Consider the following 22,983-nt stretch of genomic DNA (forward strand, 5'->3'; position numbering starts at 1 on the left):
TCGGTACTGACGAGATTTTAATCGGTAACACGTTTTCCCCGAGCGAAATATGCGAGAGAGCGCGGAATATAAGAAAATGGGAGAACTCAACGAGCGGGACCGTGAAGCGTCAGGTTCGTCCGCCGTTCGTGAAATCGCGCTTACCCTCAACTCTCTCGTCTCCGAAGGTGCCGCAGCAGCCAGCATTTCCCATGAAACTCGGACAACGCCCGGCGCCCTCCACTAGTCTCAAATAAATTCGTCCGCTAAGGGTAGCTAGTTCGAATTCAGATTTAAAAGCTGCGAAGAGCATCCGATTTCCGAGTTTCCTAAGAAATCCCGGCTAAAGTCGCTACGGCGTTCTTCGGATGCAAAGGTTAAAAAATATCATTTCGAAGGATCGGAAAAAAATCGTCTCTCTTTTCCAATTTTCCTTCTCAATTTCTTTCCCCAGGGGTAAAAAAAAAAATTCGTTCGAAAAATTCACGTAAAAACCTGTCGCATTTACTTCTTACCGTAGAAGGTAATTGCGTTGCACTCGACTGAAGTTAAATTTAAGTTAGATTTCGGTAAAGTTTAGAAAGAGGCAAATTTCGCAGGTTTTTTATCAACCGAACACACGTGTATTTTTTCGCCCTTGGAAAAGAAGCCGAAAAGTATGCGGAAAGAAAAAGCCGGTTTTTTTGGTTTTAAACCGTTCTCCGGTAAACGGTTCCCCGAAGTCCCCTCGGTTCTGCGAAGTTAACGCGCCGCGGTATCGATAGCCGAGGCGGAACTACTACGTTTCGTAGCAACACTAGCGGGGGCAGAACTTCGGGATCGCAAAGCCGCTGTTTACGCCGAGAGCGATTCCAGCGGGTCTCAGGTACACGCGGACTGCGCGGCCACTAATCGCGGCGTATCGAGGTAAGCTTGAAAAAAGTCACGGTGAGCCGGGGAGCGCTAAGCGTGCCATTAGATCGGATAACATGTGGACCTCGCGCGATACAAGCTTGCATGCGCTTAACTGCACCGCAATCGCGAGATCGACCTGCTTTGCCCACCTGCCTACCGACCGGCCGGTCGGCAGCACGCACGCCGATAAAAAGGGGTCTCAGGCCTCGCGAAATATGTATCAGCGGTGCTTACACCCGGAAGATATTTCGGTCGTTATCGGGCGAAAGAGTTACAGCGGTAAAAGTCGCGGTGTTATTTACGTGGCGCGAACTCGGTCAGCCTGACAAGCACGATTCTCGAATCCGCGTTGATGCACCGGGGACACTCACGCGCCCTGTATCCTCCAGATACGGAGATTTCGGGAGTTCTGTATGTATTTTGATCTTATACTTCGGAAAGAGGTAAGACATTTTTTTATATTTTAAGAATTTTATATTTATATGTGTTAGGTTCGCATGAAAACGTAAGCGGTAAGACCGTAAGTAGTAAACAAATTGATCAATTACAGTCGGTTATCTTTCGACCGTAAGGAGAATAATCGGCCGTGACTGGTCAATTTTCTTACTCGTTCGAGTCTTACTGCTTACGTTTTTCTGTGTGTCACGGCTTGAATAATTCACGACTTATCAACCGTAAGATCTGAATTTTCCGCTTTTAGATCCACTTGAGTGCCGAACTGAGATTAACACATTCGCTACCGCGCTTAAATTAAATGTCACTCGCTAAAACCGACGCCATATTTCTAATAGCTATATAGTCCGTGTGTTTTGCACACGTGAAATGTGTACACGGAAAAAAATAATTTGCCGGCACAGCGAGTTTTATGTTGCCGCCGCAAAATCTGTCAGTTAACTGCATGGACGCGAATTTGTGAAGGATAACTGCCTTTCGCCGAGTCATTTTGCTGAATTTACAAATTATTCTGCTATGAGAATAAATATAGAAAAACACAATTTTGCTCCGACGTCGAATTAATCTGTCCGGATTCATTCAGAGCAGAATATTGTCTATCCCGACGACAAAATTGCTCCCGCTTTAATTACGAAGTATTCGCTGATTTAATTATGCCGAACTAAACTTATTGCCGTCGCAAGCATAGTTTCGTTTACAACGGGGCGAAATCATTTTTCTCCGTGTACTAAATAATAAGTATTTTACATAATGCATCATGCACGTGTAACGCCGCGGTAGCGGACGTGTTTAAGGCCGTATGTAGCGAGACGTAAGAAGTAAGCACATTGGATTCTTACCGTAATCGACCGTGGTTGGTCAATTAGCTCGTTGCTTACATCACACTGCATTACTCGACGGTTCTCGTCGAACGAGACGGCCCTTTAAAGGGACACGTGCGCGCAATAACGTTCCGGCTTGCGCGTGAACGACGTACCGCGACTCGCGCGTATCGAATCACTTCGCGACGAGCTACCGCCGGGCATTCTCGCGCACGTCTCCGCCACGGTAATTAATCCGGCATCGTGAGCTACAGCGGTAGCTCCCCCGTCCCGAAATTGTCCCGGCGTCCAATTTCGAGAATCGTACATCGCGCGGTGTAATCGAGCCGGCATGAGGTATATTGCGCAAATATATGCGCCGAGCAGACGCGCTCGTACGACACGGAGGAACGAATATGTACAAGCGTCGCGCGAGGGATGTAAAACGGCGGGGGGAAACGGCGAGCAAACGAGAAACGGAGAAATGCGATTAAGCGACAGTCAGCGGGTACATTGCGTGTCCCGATCTCCGGCGATGCGCGCGATTGCCACGCGCTCGGATCTTTCCCTTCCTCTCTCCGCTGTATCAACGACAATGTTGCCTCACTGCCCCCTTCTTCGGTCGTCGATCCTCTGCAAATTGCACTCTCGGAATTAGCGACGCGCGGTTATCTCGAGACCGTTGCAGTCGCGGGATTCGCGACGACCGGCCGAGAATCCGCTGCTGTCCGTCGCGACGATTCCGCGAATTAACCGCGCTGATTACCCCTTCCCCTTAATCCCCTTAAGGCACATCGGACAAGATTTTTATAAATAGAATATACTTGCGTATTTCACAAATAACTTCATATAAATTCGAGTGTCAACGATTTTGCTTCACATGCGATCGCACATATTGATCTTCAGCTGGAGAGACACTATTTCATGGGTTAGAACGGAAAAATATAGCTTCGCTCAGGATGGATTGATAATATTATATTGGCGGAATTTTTTTTACCAACAGACGAACTTTTAGGAAGGTCTAAATTTAACGTACATTATTACATATATCAGGCCTTAAAGGGTTAAAAAGTCGCAACTCATTGCACGAGCCTTCGTGCGTTATCTCGATGAGGTGGCATTTATCAATTAGATCCATCGCATGAAAAAAATCATTTCCATCGTGTCTCCCGTGATCCGCGTATTCGCGACTATTGGAACGCTCGTCGGCTCTATCTCCCTGCAAGGATCGAGTGCCCGGGGAAGGGGGACTCTGTCGGATTTGCTGGTGTAATTGTCGTTATATCGTCGCGCACACACGGTCCGACGAGAAGCGGAGAATCGAGTAACACAGGCCGTTCCCTCGCGGGGAGACGCGACTCCTCTTGGCAATCGCGCGAGCCGGATAAGTGGGTTAAACCTCTAAAGCGTGACATAGGCACCGCCGGTGTGAGATCGGCCGATGTGATATTTATAAGATAATACATGTGTGTATGTATGTTATGTGCATGTACATGTGTATATATATATGTACAAATAATACCTAGGCGAACGCCACTTCGCGTTAAGATGTCGCCACCCCGAGCCGGGACTGCCGTACTGCAACAGACACCCGAAACACTGTCATCATATGCGTTTAGCAAACGAACAAGAGAAGGGCTCTTTACCGATCCGGTGATGCATGCCGGTAAAGAGTGTTGCAAGAAAACGGTAACACGCTTCGTCAAACAACACGTGACAACCCGGCCGACCGGTCTCGAGCGCGAGAAGTGCGAATATCTCGCTCGGCGCGCCCTTCGCGCGAAACACGAGGGAGAAAATTGTCCTATCGAGGGCGAAATTATCCCGGCGATTTTTCACGAGGGTCATTACGGGGCCGTTGAATTCCTTCGGACGCGCGCGCGGAAGTTATCCTAACTGTAAATTGTCCGACGATCGTTTCTCCGCTTTTCCGCGACGAGGGAGAAAAAGAGACGCAATGTCTCGCAATCTTCGCGAAACGATCGTCGGACAATTTTCAGTTTATCCGCGACGACGAATAGCGAGCGCGCGGGATCGATCGTTTGTCGTTGGCGAACAAAAAGCACATTACACGATTAAAAGGACGTACTCTGAAACGCGCGCGCACATCCACGGTGCAATCGTAATCCGCCCCGTAAAATAGTAATCCCGGCCGCGTGGCGGGAATAAACGCGAAAGCGAGCGGGCGCGAGAGCCGGAGACGTAAAATATCCTCGCGGATCACCGGGCGCGCGTCGCTTTTTAATTGTCTTTCGTTCTCGCGCCGGTTTCGCCAAATTGTTTCGCCCTATCGAGCGCACCGGCAGATTCCATCGGTGCCGGCCGGCGCCGCAATTTTCTTTTTACGCCGGGCCGCGATTAAACCACCGCCGATTTTATCAGTCGCGCCGCCGTTATCAAACCGGAAATTCGACTCGAACTAAAATATATATATATACGCGTATGCATGAATTTCTCTCCCTCACGTTCCTTCAAATTCCGAATATATTTTGCAATAATCGCGGGGGTTAAAAGGGTACCCTTTTATTCGACGTTACGTTCCGTAACGGCGAGGGAAAAAAAATCATTCCGCGCGTTTCAACCCGATCCGCGCGAAACGCCGCGCGCCGGCGATAATAATAACGGATCAAAAGGCATCGCGTTTCGGCGTTTCCAATTTATTTCCCTCGCACTTCTCGCGCTCGCGCATTTCGGCCGAGCGATGCGGCATGCCTCGAAACGCAATATGCATCAGTCATCTCCCTCTAACTCACACCCCCATGTCTCTCTCTATCTCGTGAGCCGCTCCCGCGATCGACGTTACGAGTCCTCAGACTCTCACGGCATATATTCGCTACGGAATTGATACGCGCCGTAAGGTACCGATCTCGTATCACCCGAGAGGCGGGAAATTTCCAAGGGTTCTCAAACCTCGCCGCGTCCGGCGAATTATTTTCGCGGTTGGTGATCCGCCAACTCGTAATCACTTCCGCGTGTCTGGCGGGAGGCCCCCCCGTAATTTATCGACGGTAAAGCGCAATCGTCGTCTCCATCTCGCCCCGTGACATTTTTTGCTCACCACCGGTTACAGAGGCCGGTTTACAGACGGGGAGACGACAAAGAAGAGCCCGATGCGCCGTCGCGTCTAAGAGATTTAATATGCATTACGAACGTAATAGCGGCGCAGACGCGCGGGGAGCGGCTCGATAGCGGCGAGTCGTAAATTTTATGTCGCCGTGGTTAGTGGGAAATCTCCATGAAACTGGCAAAGACAGACACAACGGCGCGCGCCGCTTGTTAGTCATCAAACAGATGCGGGAGTCATTAATCTAACGCACGTGTTCGCCCAGTGGACGAGCGAGCGAGCGAACGAGCGTGTGTGAGTGAGCGAGAGGTTTCGCGTTCTCGGAGATGTAATTTTAGCGCGCGCGTGTCGCGCGACTAAGAGGAAAATCGCGAGCGGCGAAAAACCGCGGCGGGACGAGAAATTTCTCTCGCGCGCGAGAGAAAAAAGCGACGAGAGCGTCAAAGCTTCTCGCCGCTCGTCGTTGTCGACGAGCTTTTATCGGTTAAACAGAGCCGATAAACTCGGGGCACTCGTGATCCTCTCACTGTGACAATTACAACGATCGCTCCGCGCGGTTTAATTCTCCTCTCGCGTAAATTCTCGAGCGGTGACACGCTGGCAGGGAAGAGGGAGCGGGAAATGACCCGACGAAGACGAGAACAACGCTGGATAAACGGAACATCGAAGAGATAATCAAGATTCCCTCCCTCTCCCCTCTCTCACTCTCTTTCTCTTCGTGTGAATAAAATTTATCGTATTATCCGAATCTCGTGCCCGCTTAATTACGTTAATCAATTACGTTTCGCCTGGCAGGATACGTTAACGCGAGCGAAGAACGGAATCGGTTTTCAGATTGATCCCCCGATTCATTCGCGGCCGGCGGTGTTATTATCGAAAAATCAACCGCCCGGATGAGTATTTGTAATTCCCGCTAATGGCGGAACGCGACAAATCACAGGCTCGTGATGCTCAACGGGGCGACAAATGCGCGATTTACTTTGTGAAATCCGACGTGATGCGATCTTCAAAGATACGAATTGCGAGAGAGGCTTTTCTCCCCCCCCCCCCTTCCGGCGCNCCCGTGATATAACCCGCGCCACCGCCCACCTACCCCACTCGGCATCGACAATTAACATTTCACGGGTGCGCGAACGCTGCACTGGGATATTATTTTAAAAGGCCGCGCAATCCGCGGATAAATATTAGCAATTTCGCACCGGCTGCGCGAACGTACGCAGGCTCATTAACGCGACTCGCATCGTTAATCCGCCCGATGAAAGAGTGGATTGTTCACAGGCCGCAGGGGGGGGAGAAGGGGCGGCGATTTGCATTTTAAAAATAACACCGGCCGACCGCGCATAACTCGCGTTTTTGTCATCGTTCTGACACCCGGCGCCGATCTTTGCATTAGCACGTCGTAAAACTTCGCGGGAAGCGAAATCCGCTGGTAATTCGCGCCGACCGCGCAACTACGACGCGAACCCCGGAAATTGGGCGCCGAGGCGGGGATGCATCCGTGAAAATGCCGTTTATCCTGGCGGGTGGGTCGTTCGAAAATTCGGAAGTATGAAGTATCCTCGAGAGGAGATCCCGGCGCGGCTCCTCGGATTTCGGCGGGATTCCGCGCGATTAATGGCGCGACGAATTCGCGGCGGAGAGTCCCGGGATTCCAAGACCCCCGCCGGCTGAAAGGGCCACTCCGGGAACTCGATCCGACGAAACGACCGACCCCGGAGCACGAGATCCTGAGGAAATTCGAGGACCCCGGCACCGACGGAGGTTTTTTCCCCGATTGAAACTCGCCCGATACGCTGCGCGTCGCTGAGAATGATCTTCTCCCGACGTACGCGTCGTAAATACGCGGAGGGGAAATAGAAAAAAAAAAGAAGAGAAAACCTCGAAAATAAACGATTGTAACGCTCTTTGATTTAAATAAAAATTTAAGAGAGAGAGAGAGAGAGGACGATAACTGCCAACTGCAGATCTAATTTGCACATATATTTGTAATATTTCCATCATATTTTGTGCTGATTCTTTGATCTGTCGCGGCTTTTATCGCAGGAGCACAGCGTTCGTTGTTTGCTTCTCGAAGCTTGCGCTGCGTTGTTGATCACACCGAAAAGATTGTCACGCGTTTACATTGAAAACGGTCCAACAGAAGGATCGAAACGCACGAATTCTAATTATATTATCCGTGTAACGAGAATTTCATCCAAATTATTTTACGCACTTCTTATATCTTACAGCGTTTGGCTCTCACAGGCCTGATTTTAATTTAAATTCGACGCGCAAATTACGATCTGAAATTGACTGATGTCGCACAATTCCTTATATTTTTATAGAAAACACCTTTTTCTTCGGAAGGAAAGAGAGATAAGGTTGTATTCAGCTTGTCGGTCGGATTTTCTGGACGGGCGAGTTATAATAGAGAGAAAGAAAGCCGGTGTGCTCGGAAAGAGCAAAAAAGATACGACCGCCCGCGCGAATGGCGGTCTCAGACGCGCGATTCATTCGCGTAAGACGTCAGTCAGGTTCGGTTGCGCCGGGCGTGTGTTAAGCTGTCTTCGTGCTGACGGTTAACGTTGGCAGGACGTCACGCGAGCCCGAACAAAGCTCCCGGAGCTTTCTCTCCCCGCTCCGGTGGAAATTAACGCGTCACGACTTCATCGGATTTGATAGGATGCATCTAAACCTCATCGTCCCGCCCGTCGAGGGTGGTTCTCGATGAGGTGCGCGCGGACGGGTGTTGCGTACGTCGCGAAATGCCCGCGATGCGCTCCGAGGAGTCACGCGATTCCGCGCGCGCGCGCGACGTCGCGATTCGTTAACTGCACGTTCACTAGGATCCACGGTATCCATCGGCTGCGCGAAGGGAGTATTATTATTATTATTCTCATTTGAAACGTTTCGTAGGTAATTTTTAGATTTTTCTTTTTTTTCTAATTATAAGACATACAATTCTGAAGTTTTGTGTTTAGCTGTGTTTTAACTGTATACGGTAATTTTTACGTATTATTATGTTCAATATTAATAAAGTCATAATCTTGCGCTGAACGAGAATTACGCTTGCATGGTTGCCACGATTCCGGACGTTGTAAGCTTCCGAGGTCAAAAACGGCGGAAAATGATTAAACTACAAGCTTGCAGTTATTGTCCCCACCACGATAAAGAGTAAGAAGTGCTTTTTACGAAATAACACGATTCAAAAAGGAAAAATTGATTTCTGACTAGTTCTTTTTCAGCTTCGGGAATCCTTAAGAAATCGAAATATTCAAGATACTGGTTTTACCGTGGTAGGGATGATAGCCATAAGTTTATAGTTTAATCATTTTCTTGCCGTTTTGCTTTCGGAGGCCCACAACATCTGAAATCGTTATCACTTTCGCGTTCGGCCCTGACAGAATTATTTATATATAACTTTATTGATATTGAAAGAGCGATAATGTGTGGAAATTATTACATATAGTTAAAGCAGAAATAAATATTTATATCAAAATATCAGAACTGTGTCTTTCAGTTTTTTCAAAAGGATTCTTAAAAATCACCTACGTAAACGAAACGTTCGAAGTGAGAATGCTCTTTTAATTGACGATCGAAATAGCGAAGAAGTGTAATTTTAAATGCATCTATCCTTTACGCGGTCTCATTGATTTCTTTTTTAACCACACAAGCAATTCTGTAATTAATAATATTCTCGGAATTTTTTTGAGTGAAATCTCGTGCAGAGGACGAAATGAAAATTCACAATGCAAAGATAAAAATACTGACTGCACTTGCTCTCCAATTTCGAGTAAAAATATTCACTCGGCGATTCAGAGTGAAAAATTCACTCTACATGAGAAAAAAGTCGCTCGACTTCGAGCAACTCGGCTGTCACTTTATGTATTTTCCGAGTTGAATTTCACCCCAAGAAATCTCGAGATAGTACCTTAACACGTAACTTAATAATATATCGTCGACGATGATTAACGATAATTAACGTGTTAAACAAGATTTAACACCGGGTTTGTCGTGAGATCGATCGTACACGTACACGCCGATTACGTCCCGGAAGAATAGCTCGCATCGCATTTATACGCAAATTGTGCGCGTGACTCCCCGGAATAAAGCGCGCACGGAATAAGACGGACCCGCCGAATTTATTTCGCGAGTCCTGCGCGAATTTATATGGAAATGCGGGAGCGTCGTCTTCGTTCGGAGGATTTTATCCTAAACGAACGACTTTGGGTCAACTCGATTCCGATTGCCAACGATTCCATCGATTCCCGATCGCTGTTTAAACACCCTCGAGCTCGCTCACACACACACACACACTTTCTTTCTCGCGTGCGCGACACGCGAGCGCGGTGATTTATCACGAAAGCCGTGTTAGTGAAGCTGTAAAAATAGCATCGGCGGTTAGGCCCCCCCCTCCCCCCCCCCCTCGTGAGAAGGGAAGGCAGAGGGGCAAAAACGCAGCCTGCACTCTCTGCTGACGGTCTACCACACAGCGGAGGTAGCTACCTTTCATTGGATCAAGGCAGGTTTCCTGTGGTTCATGTTAAAGAATCGGAACTGTAGCCGCAGCGTTAGATCTTTCCGTACTGTTGGGAAAGAATAGGTGTCGTAAGTACATATCGCAGCTTGAGACTCGTGGAGTCTGTCGTCGTGTGATGGTGAATGTTCGCGACCGAGGAGAGCTTTTCGCCGCGGTGACGACCTTCGACCGGCGAGACCGGCTGCCTTTCGTCGACTCGCGGATTCCTCCACCGAACGTTTCAGCCTGGATCTACGATAGCTGTGATAAGCCTTCAGCTCTAAAGCGATAAAATGCAACGTAACGTTCTGGCAAAAGGCGTTTCTCGTGTTGCCAAAAGTTGTAATGACGCTTAAATCTTAGGAATCGCGATGTGTGGTAGCGCCGGAAACACTTTTTGTTACGGAAATTACGTCGCAATTTGGAGCAAAAGTCTTACTGCATCTATTGCAGACCCTCGGACTTAACTCTTCGCACTTCGGTGTTACTTTCTCTTTTTCCAGCCGATCCGCGGAAACTCAGTCACTTCCGGACGGTGTCGCGCAGTTTACTTCAATACTTCAGTGTCCAACTAACATGACGATATACTGATTGTAATATATTTACACCAAGCTCAGTATTATTAATAATATGTATATAATCCTATTAATAATTACATATCAATAATCGTATTAATACAATCACATTAATAGTACATATGGTCAAGTAATATCACGAGTAAAATAAAAATATTATCAATAATACACGGAGAAGATATTGTAGTAAAAATTACCACAAGAATTTATAATGCTGGATTATATCGGAATTATTATTGAAATTACTGTGTGTATTGTAATCTGCATTACATATCATGTAAATATCATTACAACACACAATAATTTCGATAATATTTCTGATTTAATGCAGCATTGCAAACTTTTGTGATGATTTTTACTACAATATTTTCTCCGTATAACGTGTGAAAGAAAATCGGCTGAAACGAGACGCGACGTCGAGTTAGACTCGATTTTTCCGGTGCGAGAGTGCGAAGGGTGAAGTCAGAGCCGGAACGTCGCTTTTAATTATATTGATTTTCATCTCCTCGTCTATGTTAAATATCGGAAAATTCCAGCCCCGAGCTGTATTCGCTGCTATCGGTCTCGTGAGCCGAGGTGGACCGTTGCGACTCGACATGGCGATCGCCACCGCCTGTCAAAGGGGACCTGAACGTGTCGTGTACGGACACCTACACGTGGAGCATCGGAAAACTCGAACGAAACGCGATGTAGGGAGCCCGGTGGCTCTTTGCTCCTGCCTGTCTGTAAAATAGTTGCAATGAGGAACACTGGGCCACACACCCTATCGTCCATCCGTACGTCGCGTGTGGCAGTATTCGAGTGTTAGAACTGAGAAAGCCGAACGTAAGGGGGAAGAAAGTGCGGGAGAACAGAACGAAACGGAAGAAAACAGAGAGAAAAGCCGATGCCAACGATGCAAAATCAAAACGTGCGGCGAAATTCGAGAAGCGTTGCGTTAGTCACACGTGCCGTTTAATCGCGCGATCCTGTCTCGAGACTCGCGGCGTACAAGATCCGTAGCATTCTCTTAGTCACGAAACGGATGGGATAGGTGACCGTTGTGTTACGATTCTCCTCGAGTACAAGTCTCCGGCAAAATGCACATAAAACGCAAGACTGCAAACAGGTCGTTCCTGATGATCAATCGGATGCTGAGACCGGCAAGACACATTATCACGGTGCCTGCTCTCTAAATTTCTTCGAGCGAAGTCTCATTCAAAACGAGCGAAAAGTGGCGGTATCTTCACTCGAAGCGTAAGCGTAGTGGAAATACCGCCACTCGAAGTCGCAAGAGTGAATGTTCCACTCGAACTTACAGTGGTAAGTTCCTCTCTCACTTCACACAAGTGAATGTTTCAATTGATGAGTGAATTTGTAAAATACGTCAAATTCACTCTTCAGTTTGGAGTGAAAATATTCGCTCGACGACTCAGAATGAAGAATTCGTTCTAAACGAGTGAAGAATCGCTCGAATTCGAGTGACTCGGTGGAGTCACTCCGATTTTCGAGTGAGGTTTCATCCCGGGGAATTCAGAGAGCACAGATACATACTCGGACTCGTTAATGATCGCCTTTGCACTCAAATAATCGGATATTGACATAAAATATCGATATTCCTCAATTAATTGATCGAAGCTACAAGTAATTACAGTAATATTGAAAGTATGAAAATTTATATGATAACGTTAAATATATTAATTACGGCGTGTTACGGCAATGTAAATTTTCCTCGACGAGTACATATTATAAATTTAATAAATAATAGTGAATAAATATGGAGCAACGCCGATTTCATTCTACGCGAGCTTCGGGAACTTTACACGGCCGCTCCGTGCGCGATTTAATCTCAATTGACTTGGATCGCGATAACGTTATCAGCGAGCGCGCGAGTGCAAAGGGTCAGTATCTAATTACTAAGAATAAGTAACCAAGTTGCACTTGGGGAAAGACGAGCTGGCTCTTAACAAGAAAGCTACTCACTGCGCCGCGGCAGCGCTACGCTCGGTTTTTTAAGTCATCTACGGGGAGAACGGCGAAGGTTCCAGCACCAGCACCGATTGCTACGATCTTAGCACGTTCCATCGGTTCCACACGGCAGACTAGCCAGATAAATGAGTCGATTAAAAAAAATCGCAATAATCTGAACTCGGTGTCGGATCGAGTTCTCGACAGAGACCGGACAGAATGAAGATAGGAATCGCGAAGCTCTTAACTTAATCATTTCTCGAATGTTAGAAGATCGCTACGAGAGATTACTACGCGACAAAGATCCACCGATCGCATCGGTCTCCGAGAAGTGGGTTCACTGATGCATGCCGTGATGGGAGAAGGTAAATAAACGACGAAAAAAAGATTCCCGAGAGATTTGAATTTCGATTTACGCAAACGAGTCCCGTGGTTTTTGTTTCAAAAATTATATCGATTCCGAAAGAACGACGAGATAAGCCGATTTGTTAATGTTACTCTATATACTCAGTGGCAAGCGATTTACTTTGTAAATTACTAGCACAACCGAAGCGCACCAATCGCACATTCCCGAAAGCGTCTTGAGTACTTCGTCTTGTTAAATAATCAAGAGTACAAAGAAGCTGCGCCGCTCGTCAACGTTGACCGCGCGCGTTTCATCGCGTTATTTATCGTTAATCTCTAGTTAAAAGCGAAAAGATACGAGAAAATCGGTCGACGATTACCGGCAATCCGCACCAAATTAAACTACCCTACAATCGCCGGCTCTGTTTCGCTGAAAATTGAAAACAGACGGATCATCAATCTGACAGTTGTGCCGCTTATGAACGTTTTTCTTTTTACACGTAATGCCCTTGGTAAAAGAATGATTGGGGAGAATAAAATCAATTTAGAGACAAATGATGAAAGAAATTGGATACTAAAGGAAGTAACGTAAACATAACACAAGATATCTAACGGGTTATCTGGAATATCATTTTCCGATTTGGGAGGCACAACTTTGTTATGATACCGAGTGTGAATCTGATGAGCATGTCAAACGATTTCTAAACTATAGAGGCTCAAGAAACACGGTCGGTATCGGAAACAACAGAGATTCTACTTCTGATTGCACAAAGGGGCGAGCCGGGGTCTCATAATTACCTCTTTATACGTCACTAGCTAGAAAAATGAATAAACTTAAACAGCGGAGATGAGTGGATGAATGATGAGATGTGTGCTAAATAAAGCGCTACGTGAGACTACGAAGCAGATTCGAAGGAGTTAGAAGCATTTCGTCACGTGGTCTCCATAGTCCCCCATACAATTGCTCCCATCTAAACGGCAAATTAATGGTACGATTATCGTTGTATGAAACACAATGGGCACTATCAACATAATGGAGCGTCTCGTTGGATCCTATCGGCTAACGCGATTCACGACACCTGTTCGAGATCGTTGCGCGCTGACCTGTGGAAAAGAGCGTCGCACTCACGACGCAAAGACTAGGAACATTAAGTTTAAGCTAAAGTTACTTTAATCTCCTAAGACACGTGTGAATAAACCTCTGAAAAGATATTCCCGCAGAAAGATGCTCTCCTTTGCGATTCGCACCAAAGCATTATTAAATTTCTTGCACCTTGAGGCTGTATGCACTCTTCACACTTGCAATTCGTAAAATAAACATGTGGAATCAAATGATTTTCTATGGGGACATCTTAAACTATTTTTTCTTTTCGCGTAGAAGACTTCTCATTCATGAAAACGACACACGACTTTCGTTCTACTGTATTATCGACCGTATATGCTCCGTGTCAGATTCTACGATACGCCGAAAGATCCTGTCAGTCACCGGGACGCGCTTCGTATACTCACTCCTATCAATATTGCGTTGCAGATGCGCAGCCACGCGATGTCTAGCGTCGTTGAACTCCAGGTGCAACCCGAGTCGCAGCAACGTCGGGTTTTGTTCCACCAACTGGGTGATCTCCATCTCGATTTTGTTACCCAACACTTGCGACCTCTGAAAGATCAAACGCCACGGGGTAAGATCTCCTTGTAACCTCGTCACGTTCAAGCGATACTTAACTCTAGAATGCAAACGTGCGAGACATAGGGATATTTCTTGCGAACCCTCCTCATTCCTCTTACCCCATCAACTTTCAATTTGTTTTATACGTTGGAAACATGTCGCGTTAAAAAGTTCTCTGAGTATTCTTTTTTATAACGACTTTTTTACACGTCTCTCTCCAAGATCCAGAGTAGACGGTTAGTATTTTAGAGATGAACTTTCGCACGACTCACCTGGTTCGAACATCGGAACTCCTCGATGGACTTCGTTTTGAGAAGGCCCCTGATGAGCCTCACTATCACAGCCGGGCTTATGAAGTTAGTCTCCACGCTAGGGTAAAATAACAAATTGAACGTTAAGACACGAAAAGAAGAGGGAATCGGCGGGATTTACGGGTATGCAAAATGTACGTACTTGAGTACTCTGAGCGTCGAATTCTTCTCTATAGCGTCTGCCAGCCGTTGTGCAGTCTTGTCGTTCAGTCCGACGTTAGTCAAACTCAGCGATTCGAGGTGCGTGTTCATCTCCAGACCCTCGAACAATTGTATGAACTTCTCGTCTGAGATATTCTGCAAAGAGACACGAATTAGCCACGAGTCGGTACGCTCTTGCCGGAGGCGATCGACGCGATACTCACTTTGATATTGTTCCAATTCAAGTCGGTCAGAGCCGAGTCGTCGTCGCGCACCTGTTTGATGGTGGCGTCGACGTCTGTGTCATTGGGCGGCTCCATGGGGTAGACTTTCGGTTGACTAGCCTTCGTCACGCCGTCCCAGCCGAGCCCGACCGGTTGTCCGGAGTTCAGTAAGGACGCGTGATACTGATCTTGATTCATCATGGAATGGAATCCAAGAATAGCTGCAACAACAAGGCGTTCGTGACGATCACACCGGCTTTTGTCCATCCGGACACAATGGACTATTCAGAGAACGATCAGACTCACCGGCAAGATCGATGATTTCTTCTTGGGTGGCTGCCGAGAGCGCTTGTTCGTACTCTTCCCCGAGATCTATCGCGATCTGTTCCTCCGCCTCCTTCTCTTTCGTGTTCTCTTGCGGCGGAGGCACCCACTGAAACGAGATTTTTGCAGGGCTCAGTATCGGACCATGCGATGAACGCTTGTGTCATTGTTCGAACAACATCAACCAACAGAGCAGAATGGCCTGACTCATAATTTTCAAATAACCTTTTGCGTACTAAATTTTTATCCAAATTATTATTTATTTACTTTCTTTATACTGTATAACATCATCGATCGCAAACAGAACGGTCTTTTAGTTTTAGGACTCGAGGCACTCGAGACAGTAGTTGTGCGTGACTTGAAGACAAAGACTCGAAGCATAAAAAATCGTCTCAAACCGATAAGACCGCCATTCTACTAAGATCCTTATTAATCCGAGCATAAATTCCGACTCACTTTTTTGCCTCTGACCACACCAGGTACGTATGGCTTCAACTCTGGGATATCAGGTGTCTCCATAGCCTGCTTGTTGATGTGCTCGATGAGCTTCTTCCGATTCAGCGGTCCTGTAGGACTCTTGTCACATTCATAACTGCAACGTTGCGAAGGTGGCATGAAGCTGTCCTGTGGGCGCGATTTTAGATTAGTTATCTCAGCATGACAAATAAGAAGAAAGAGGCAGACTCACGTCGGGATCCACTTCTTTGGCGAGTATGTTGATCTCCTCCGGTGTGAGTTGTGACAGTAACTCATCCACGTCGATGTCATCGTACTCGCTGAGATCCTTGCCGTATAACTTGGCCGCTGTCGTCATGGTGGTTGTCTTGGTGGACGAGGAAGTCTGCAAATCGTCCCATGGCCGTTGGTCAACTACCGAATGTTTCCTCGACATTTTCGCGAGAGATTCTACGACAGTGCACTGTCAAACCGTTCTACTCGACCGGTCGACTCGTTCGCTTCTAACAGACGTCCAGCCGTTGAGTGAAAAAAATTACGCAATCACAGAGACGCGCCTACAAATAGCGATTGCATCACCGTAAACAAAGGGAAGAGCTCGGGGGCGCTCGATCGACCACTCCGGCTAATTATCGTGGCGCCCGTCCGTCGTCGAATCAATTATTCAAAGGGGCGCATTGACCCGCGGTCGAAAGAGAGAGAGAGAAAAAGAGAGAGAGAGAGACCGAGAACGTCGATACGAGCGCGCCGGAAGGTGCTGCTGAACGCGACCGACTTCTCTTATCGCGGGGAAGGCGTTATCATGAAACGAATAAACGTCGCCGACGAGGCCAATCTCATTCGTCCGGGCGTGATCGACGGCTCGACTTTGGATTCGGCGAGCGTCCAACGCGCTGCGGCTGATGCCCTCTGACCCAGATAATTCGGGATCGATTTTCATTGACAACTCGTGTGCCAAATCGACGACGGTGGCAGAACGGCGGCGAGATCGTTGTTGGTCAACGCCGCCACCGTCGCCGCCACCGGACGCCCGCCCGAGCCTCGTTGGAACTTACTCGATGATAAACTGGACGCTCCGTCACGTCCAGCGAGGATGGACGCGTGCGTCACGCGGAAACGGCTGGATACGAGGATTAAAGGCCCGCGACGAACGCAGACTTTCCCGAGTCCCGTACGATCACCAACAACACCGTCGAACGCGCACGCTTCACTGACCAGCCCACCGCTAGGTAGCCGCTGATCGCGCGGCAGCGCCCTTTGACACTGGCGATTCGATGTCATGAAGGTCGAGTCGATAGTCGATAGTCGAGAGTCGATCCGCGACAGCCGCGCCCGCTCGTCGAGATGCGCGGGGATTTTTCGGAGATTCGCACACGTGGAAATCACACGAGGGTCCAGGTGAAATCGAGGACTCTCCTCCGCGGCGAGGCTCGCTGCGAATGTCGCGCGCGCGTTCGATCGCTCGGGGAACGGCACGCGACGCTGGAAGGTGTTACGACGAACGGAATATACACGGCCGTGCGGGAGGCGGGAAATTCGAAACGGCGATAGAGTTTCTTGAATATGGGATCTTGGATTTTCGAGGAAAATATCGTCGATAGCTTTCATTTATTTCTAGGAGTTTTTCTATTTATTAAATCTGTTCTTTCTCGCTAGCTGCATTGACTCGTATTAGTTTTTCTCTTCGCTTTCTCTCACCAAGCCTTAACTGTATATCTGTCTCTTTTTAAGTTCTATAAATATACGCTAATTCGGCAAAAAAGAACAAACCTATTATAAGGTAAGCTGTAACGTGTAGTGATTGTGAACAAATGTATGGCCGGGGAAGGAAAAATGTATGATGATTATATATAATTATATTACATTGTATTGTAATATCCAAATCAAAAACGATAATCGCTCAATAGTTGTTTCTTGAACTATTAATTTGAATAGAGATTTTCTCACACATTCGACATTTATTTCTTACATATATCTGCTATAAACAGAGGTAAGAATATATTATTACTCAAATTTATTGTAAATTTATAATGTAATTATGATTCAAATTTATTGAAACCGAAATAAGAAAGAACAAATGTACAGACACTGTAAAATAGAAAAACCACATTGCAACTTTTCTATCAATTCTTAGATCAATTAATGTTTTCAAATTTTTGTCACTCTGCAGAAAATATGATTGGTTAGTTGATTGGTTCTTTCCGCGCGTAGATGGTACTCGAAGTGACGGCATCGATTAGTTCCGCGATTTTGCTTCAAAGTAGTCCGGAGCTAATGAAAAATCTGTCATGCACGCAAACATGTGGCGAAAAAACGGAAAATATTTACCATAATCGAGAACGGATCGTGCAGAACGTTGACAATGTATCTCGGACGATGCTCGAAGATGCGTTTTCTCTCGGCAAACGACGAGTTACGATAAAACTAAAAACTCCGATAACAAGTTCATTTATAAAAGGTTCGGTCATTATCGGATTATCGCGGAAACAAACAGATAAACAATGCGACTGCGATGAGATCTTATCTCGATGCGTCAGATGTAGCACACGTTCCCCGTGAAATACAGTGATATCTGTTCGGTCACATGGCTGAACGTCCGACGATTTCCAAGTAGGATTCTCGGATAGTCGGATTCTCGAGTGTTTTCTCGAATCTTTTCCCGCGAATATTTCCGATCGTTCATCGCCACGTGTAATATCGACATTACACGTGGACATTATGCGTGGAATCAAGTCGTCCTCGGTTTGCGAAGCCTCTCGCTCCTTCTATATACGCAAAGGTCTCCCGCGCAATTACCCTTTCCGCTAAATTACTCCGAGCATCTTCGGAACGCCGCTCGCTCTCTCCGCAGCCGTAATCGCGTGATTGCGTTAGAGATTATTATAGTGATGACGACGTGATGGTTAAGCGAGATATTTATTTATTTATTTATTTATGCAACATTTGTTCATGTGCTCGTGTATATGTTAATTTATTCCCGTTTGTGAATTTATCTGTTTCTCGACGTCGTTTTTCATTTCCGTCCTTGCGCTTTCTTATTTTACTTTCTCTTTATTGTGACATTTTCCTGATCTTTCTTATGTATGCACAGAAAAAAGCATTAAAATTAAGCGTAACCTGTTTTTCAGCCTCTTAAATCATATTTTTATCAATTTTAATAGTAAATATTTATTTGAAGTATTATTTGTACGCAATAATACTTTAATTTGTAAATTTAGTACTCAGTGAAAGTATAAAATGGTTCCAAATTTAAAAGAGTATTTACTTGAATTATATAATACTTCTTTTCTATTGAAGATACCTAGTGGTTTTAAATTTCGATTATTTTGACTGGTAAATATTTTCTAAAAAATAAATTCTGACATTCTCAATATTATGAATTTAATAATTGTTAAAATCGTTTCAACATATACAAATAAATGTCTATTTATACGAAGAAAATATCATATTGCACGGAGTCAATTATATCCTACTTCTAATCAATATTTGTCGCGGAATTTAGAATTAAACCTTTTTACTTCATCAAGTAAATATTATTAGAACAATAGCACTTTTTTTCAGTGTGTTCTTATTTCTTTCCTGTAAGATTGCCTTCCTCTTTTCCCGTTAATAAATTATTAGTATTATTATTATTATACACAGCTATGTAAAACGGGCTCGAGTTATCCAACGATGTGTGACCGCACCTCTTACTTTTGTTTCTCCGTACCTTTTACTCTTATTTCTCGAACGTAAAGTGCGTTGGAGATCAAGAAGAATCGGTCAACTTGGTTCTTCACGGAGTGATGCGTCAACTTAGACCGCGACATTCCAGCGTCGCCGGCGATCTATCTGTCGCCTCCACAATGGCGTCGCTCAAGATTCACCGTCCCCATCGCTTGTCATTTATTCATGCACCCCGCCAGTAGACTCCTCGCGTTACTCGGTAAAATTTTCCTCACGCGCCCACACGCGTCCAGCAATCCGCAGGATCGTGTGTCACCGGCATGGCGATCGAGCTCTCGGAGTCCTCGTTTCTCGGCTGCGACCGTGAAACCGCCGCGTGACTTCAAGTTGCCAAAACCGGCAATTCTCCTCTCCCTTCCCGCCTGCATCGACATCATCATCTGATCTCTCGCTACTCCCTCCCCTCCTCCTCCTGCGATCATCACGTAATCCGCGGAGTCTCGCATTGACATAATCGACCTGACAGCTCAGCAACGCTCAAGGTCACAGCGAGAGGAAGAGGGGCTGTGATATCGAAAAGCGGAGGAAGAGTGCGGAGGTGGCGGCGGACTCGCGATATACGCGACGTTGTTGTCCGTCTCGAAGAAGACAGCGGGGCCATCCTCCGTCGACAGTCGCGATCGGAGTGTTGTAGCGCGCTAGTAGCAGCGCGACAGCCCTACAAAAATAGCTGAGGCCTCCTCGCAGGCTGGCACACTCCCAACGGGCTATACTTGGACATACCCGCGCACGCGATTATTTATAGTGAGCGAGAGAGCGCGGCCACTGGCCTTCTTACGAACTAACCAACCGGCACCGAGAAGACATCCCGCCGCCCGTGACCTAGGCCCGCATTAATAACGGCTCCACCCTTGCGACCACGAGGAACTTAGCACTTTGCACTCGCCGAACGTCGCCGCTTCAACACCTCCTCGGCTCCCCCTTTCTCCCTCTTTCTCCGCTCGCTTCTTCTTGCAATTTATGACGATTTGGAATGTCGCCTCGTACGAGTCCTTCAGCACCTTCGTCGTCTTTCTCTCCTATAATTATCCTTTCTCATTTTCCCCCTCTTGATATTTTTTCTTCCCACGTGAGATATGATATACTTTGGATTTTTCGCCACCTAGCGAGATCCTCGGCTCCTTGTGAGATTTATGATTCATCGTCTGAACTTTAAATTAAGATTCTCACATTTCCGCAGTAGGAGAGGACTGAGTTTATCGGAAGGAAATCCTCATCTGTGATCACATTCGCCGGTTTCCACATATTTAAATTCGCCGGTTCCGGGATCGTTGGATTTTTATATCGCGATGACGAGAGTGTATTGCTGCAAGATTTCGCGTCACCGATTAATCGTCGATTAATCATTTTCCGCTGCGCATCGCGATAGTGCAGAAATCGGCCGACGGCGAGCAACCCAGGCTGGGATAAACAACAGCGAGCTTGAGACGGTGAAGATGCTCGTGCAACTTGAATGAGCTACTAAAAATACACCACCTTTCACGCGGGCGCGCGGGGCCACCTGAATATGTTTTCCCTGTTTTTCTCGCTCGTCCGACCGACCGATTGGTAAGTCCGGATTGGAGCGCAACGGGATCGCAAGATTCCGCAAACGACTCGCTGATAAATCGCATCTGTTCGAAATATTTTCGCGGCGAATTTCCAAAGTAGAGACGATAGCCAAAATCGAGACACTGAGGGATACCGAGGTGTAAGCGATCGGCCTGCTGAAGACGGCAGAGATTGATATCTTTCGCCGACCGAGCCATCCTGAGACAGCCTCGTTCGATTTCCGCGAGGACTTTTCATTTCTCGTTCAATACAATTTGCAAACTTTCCAAGCGAACGTTGGCAACGAGCGCCACGAGGAAGTAGGGCGAAAATGCCGCCGTGACGGCGTGAGCGCGATGGAAAATGTTCTTTTTTTCCTTTCGACCGATGGGAAAGCGAGTCGCGCGTCCGTCCCACTCGGTCAGACGGAATAATGTCGGAAGTTTAATTCCTCTAACGGTTCTAATCAGTCAGCAGACGCGAGAGGCCGCGTTTATCATCGTGGAGACGACTCTCTGTACCGATCGTCCTTTCCCTTGTTTTGCCGATTACAGTCGACCGAATCGACGAGGGGGAGATTCGTCGACGAGATTATTGACACCGTGACCGGCGCTGTGATATCATCTGCGTCCTATTAATTTACATATAAGATGACGTCAATTGCAGATAGTAAATCAAATGCACTAGCGAGCCGACGGAACGAGCTAACAGATACATATATCGCGAATTGTATTTAATTACCCTGTCTTTGATCGTGCAAGTTTTAATTAAGCCTTGAAACGATCAGTGAAAATCAGCGTTGACAACGAACAAATAAATTAAGTATTTTGCTAGCACAGCAAAAAGATTTGTTACGCGGACAAAATAATTTTACCGTTGTAGCGAAATCACATCTCGTTGCTATTAGATATTCGTTGCGACAGCGATCAAATTTAGTAGGCATAACCAAATTCGCGAATTACTCCGTAATTAGAGCAGAAGCAACTTTGTTACCATGGATGGAAAAATCCTCCCGAATCAATTTGTCCTCCGAACATGTTGATATGCTATCAGGGCAAAATCGTATTTTCCTACATTTGCTAATTTGTTCTTACAGCAAAGCAATTTGCATATTCCGCAAAATAATCGAACGAATAGCAATTAACACTCTTAACAAATCGTCCGCACAGTAATTGACAGATTTTTGCGAGTTACTTTTCTCCGTGTTATTACAATCGAAACTAGTGCGTATTCATACATTTGGAACCACTCACGACCCCCCGATCTTTCTGTTGACGTCCTGCTGCTCCGCCTTGAGAGGGTTAAAAACAAGAAACAGGAACCCAAGGAGCCAACGTCTCCGGAAAGAAGATTCAGGGAACGTTTCCCGAAGTATCACGAGATCCGACATCGCGAAAATCGAGCGCTCCCCTGCTCGCGGCTGTTAACGCGAAGACGATTTTTGCATGCGTTGTCGCGCGCAGGACGCGCGAGACGTTGACTTCCCCCCACCGCGCTCGGTGCGTACTCGAGTCAAACGATCTTTAAGGTTCGTTTGCGACGTAACGGTCGTTAAACATCGTTTTATGCGGCGTAACGTAGCACCGCAACGGTTTCCACGCGGCTATACCGCCGTCTAGTATTTATACGCGTCTACCAGCTGGCGGCGAAGAAGCCGCCGGGAGACATTGTTCAATGACCTGGAGCGACGAATCTCCGCTATCCTGATCGATCGGTCATCCGATTTCCGATACATCCCGTCGGCAGCGTCGAGCCGCGTCGTTAATTCAGTCGCGCGCGAACGAGCGCCGCATAATTGCCGCGTTCCCCGTAATAACAGCAATAACCGCAACAGATCTCATAAGTCAAGCCCGCTCGCGACGACGATCGCCGCGTAAATCATATTCTCGGGGCGCGAATTTATCTGGCGCGCCTTTACGATCTTCTCGTTTCGCGCTCCCGCGGAAGAAGGAGACGCGAAGCGCGCGCGTGTGCCAAGCGAGCGTTACACAATGTTCCGCGATTTATCAGAGCTGTCGTGATCGATCGTCGTTGTTGTACCCCCCCCCCC

The 22,983-nt window shown here is 46.9% G+C and overlaps 1 protein-coding gene across 9 annotated transcripts in view; it reads right to left on the reverse strand.

Annotated features, from left to right (window-relative positions):
- LOC106750659 (tropomodulin) overlaps positions 1 to 22,983 on the reverse strand; it is a 63,392-nt gene that overhangs the window by 9,173 nt on the left and 31,236 nt on the right. The window contains exons 1-10 of one of the 9 annotated variants that reach the window (XM_014631162.1): positions 16,733 to 16,877; positions 15,910 to 16,062; positions 15,678 to 15,845; positions 15,204 to 15,330; positions 14,898 to 15,118; positions 14,675 to 14,829; positions 14,494 to 14,590; positions 14,065 to 14,212; positions 12,226 to 12,344; positions 3,665 to 3,704 (exon numbers count right to left, since the gene is read on the reverse strand). In XM_014631162.1, the coding sequence (XP_014486648.1) occupies positions 12,241 to 12,344; positions 14,065 to 14,212; positions 14,494 to 14,590; positions 14,675 to 14,829; positions 14,898 to 15,118; positions 15,204 to 15,330; positions 15,678 to 15,845; positions 15,910 to 16,035 (1,146 nt within the window). In that variant the 5' untranslated portion in view covers positions 16,036 to 16,062; positions 16,733 to 16,877 and the 3' untranslated portion in view covers positions 3,665 to 3,704; positions 12,226 to 12,240. Of the gene's footprint in view, positions 1 to 3,648; positions 3,726 to 9,675; positions 9,756 to 12,225; positions 12,345 to 12,935; positions 12,986 to 14,064; positions 14,213 to 14,493; positions 14,591 to 14,674; positions 14,830 to 14,897; positions 15,119 to 15,203; positions 15,331 to 15,677; positions 15,846 to 15,909; positions 16,063 to 16,732; positions 16,878 to 22,983 lie in introns of those variants that run through there. The other 8 variants (XR_001374969.1, XM_014631155.1, XM_014631154.1 and 5 more) reach the window with 8 other exon arrangements.

The sequence above is a fragment of the Dinoponera quadriceps genome, unplaced genomic scaffold, assembly GCF_001313825.1.
Source record: "Dinoponera quadriceps isolate SergipeBrazil2010 unplaced genomic scaffold, ASM131382v1 scaffold5593, whole genome shotgun sequence".
In the NCBI taxonomy this organism is placed as follows: domain Eukaryota; kingdom Metazoa; phylum Arthropoda; class Insecta; order Hymenoptera; family Formicidae; genus Dinoponera; species Dinoponera quadriceps.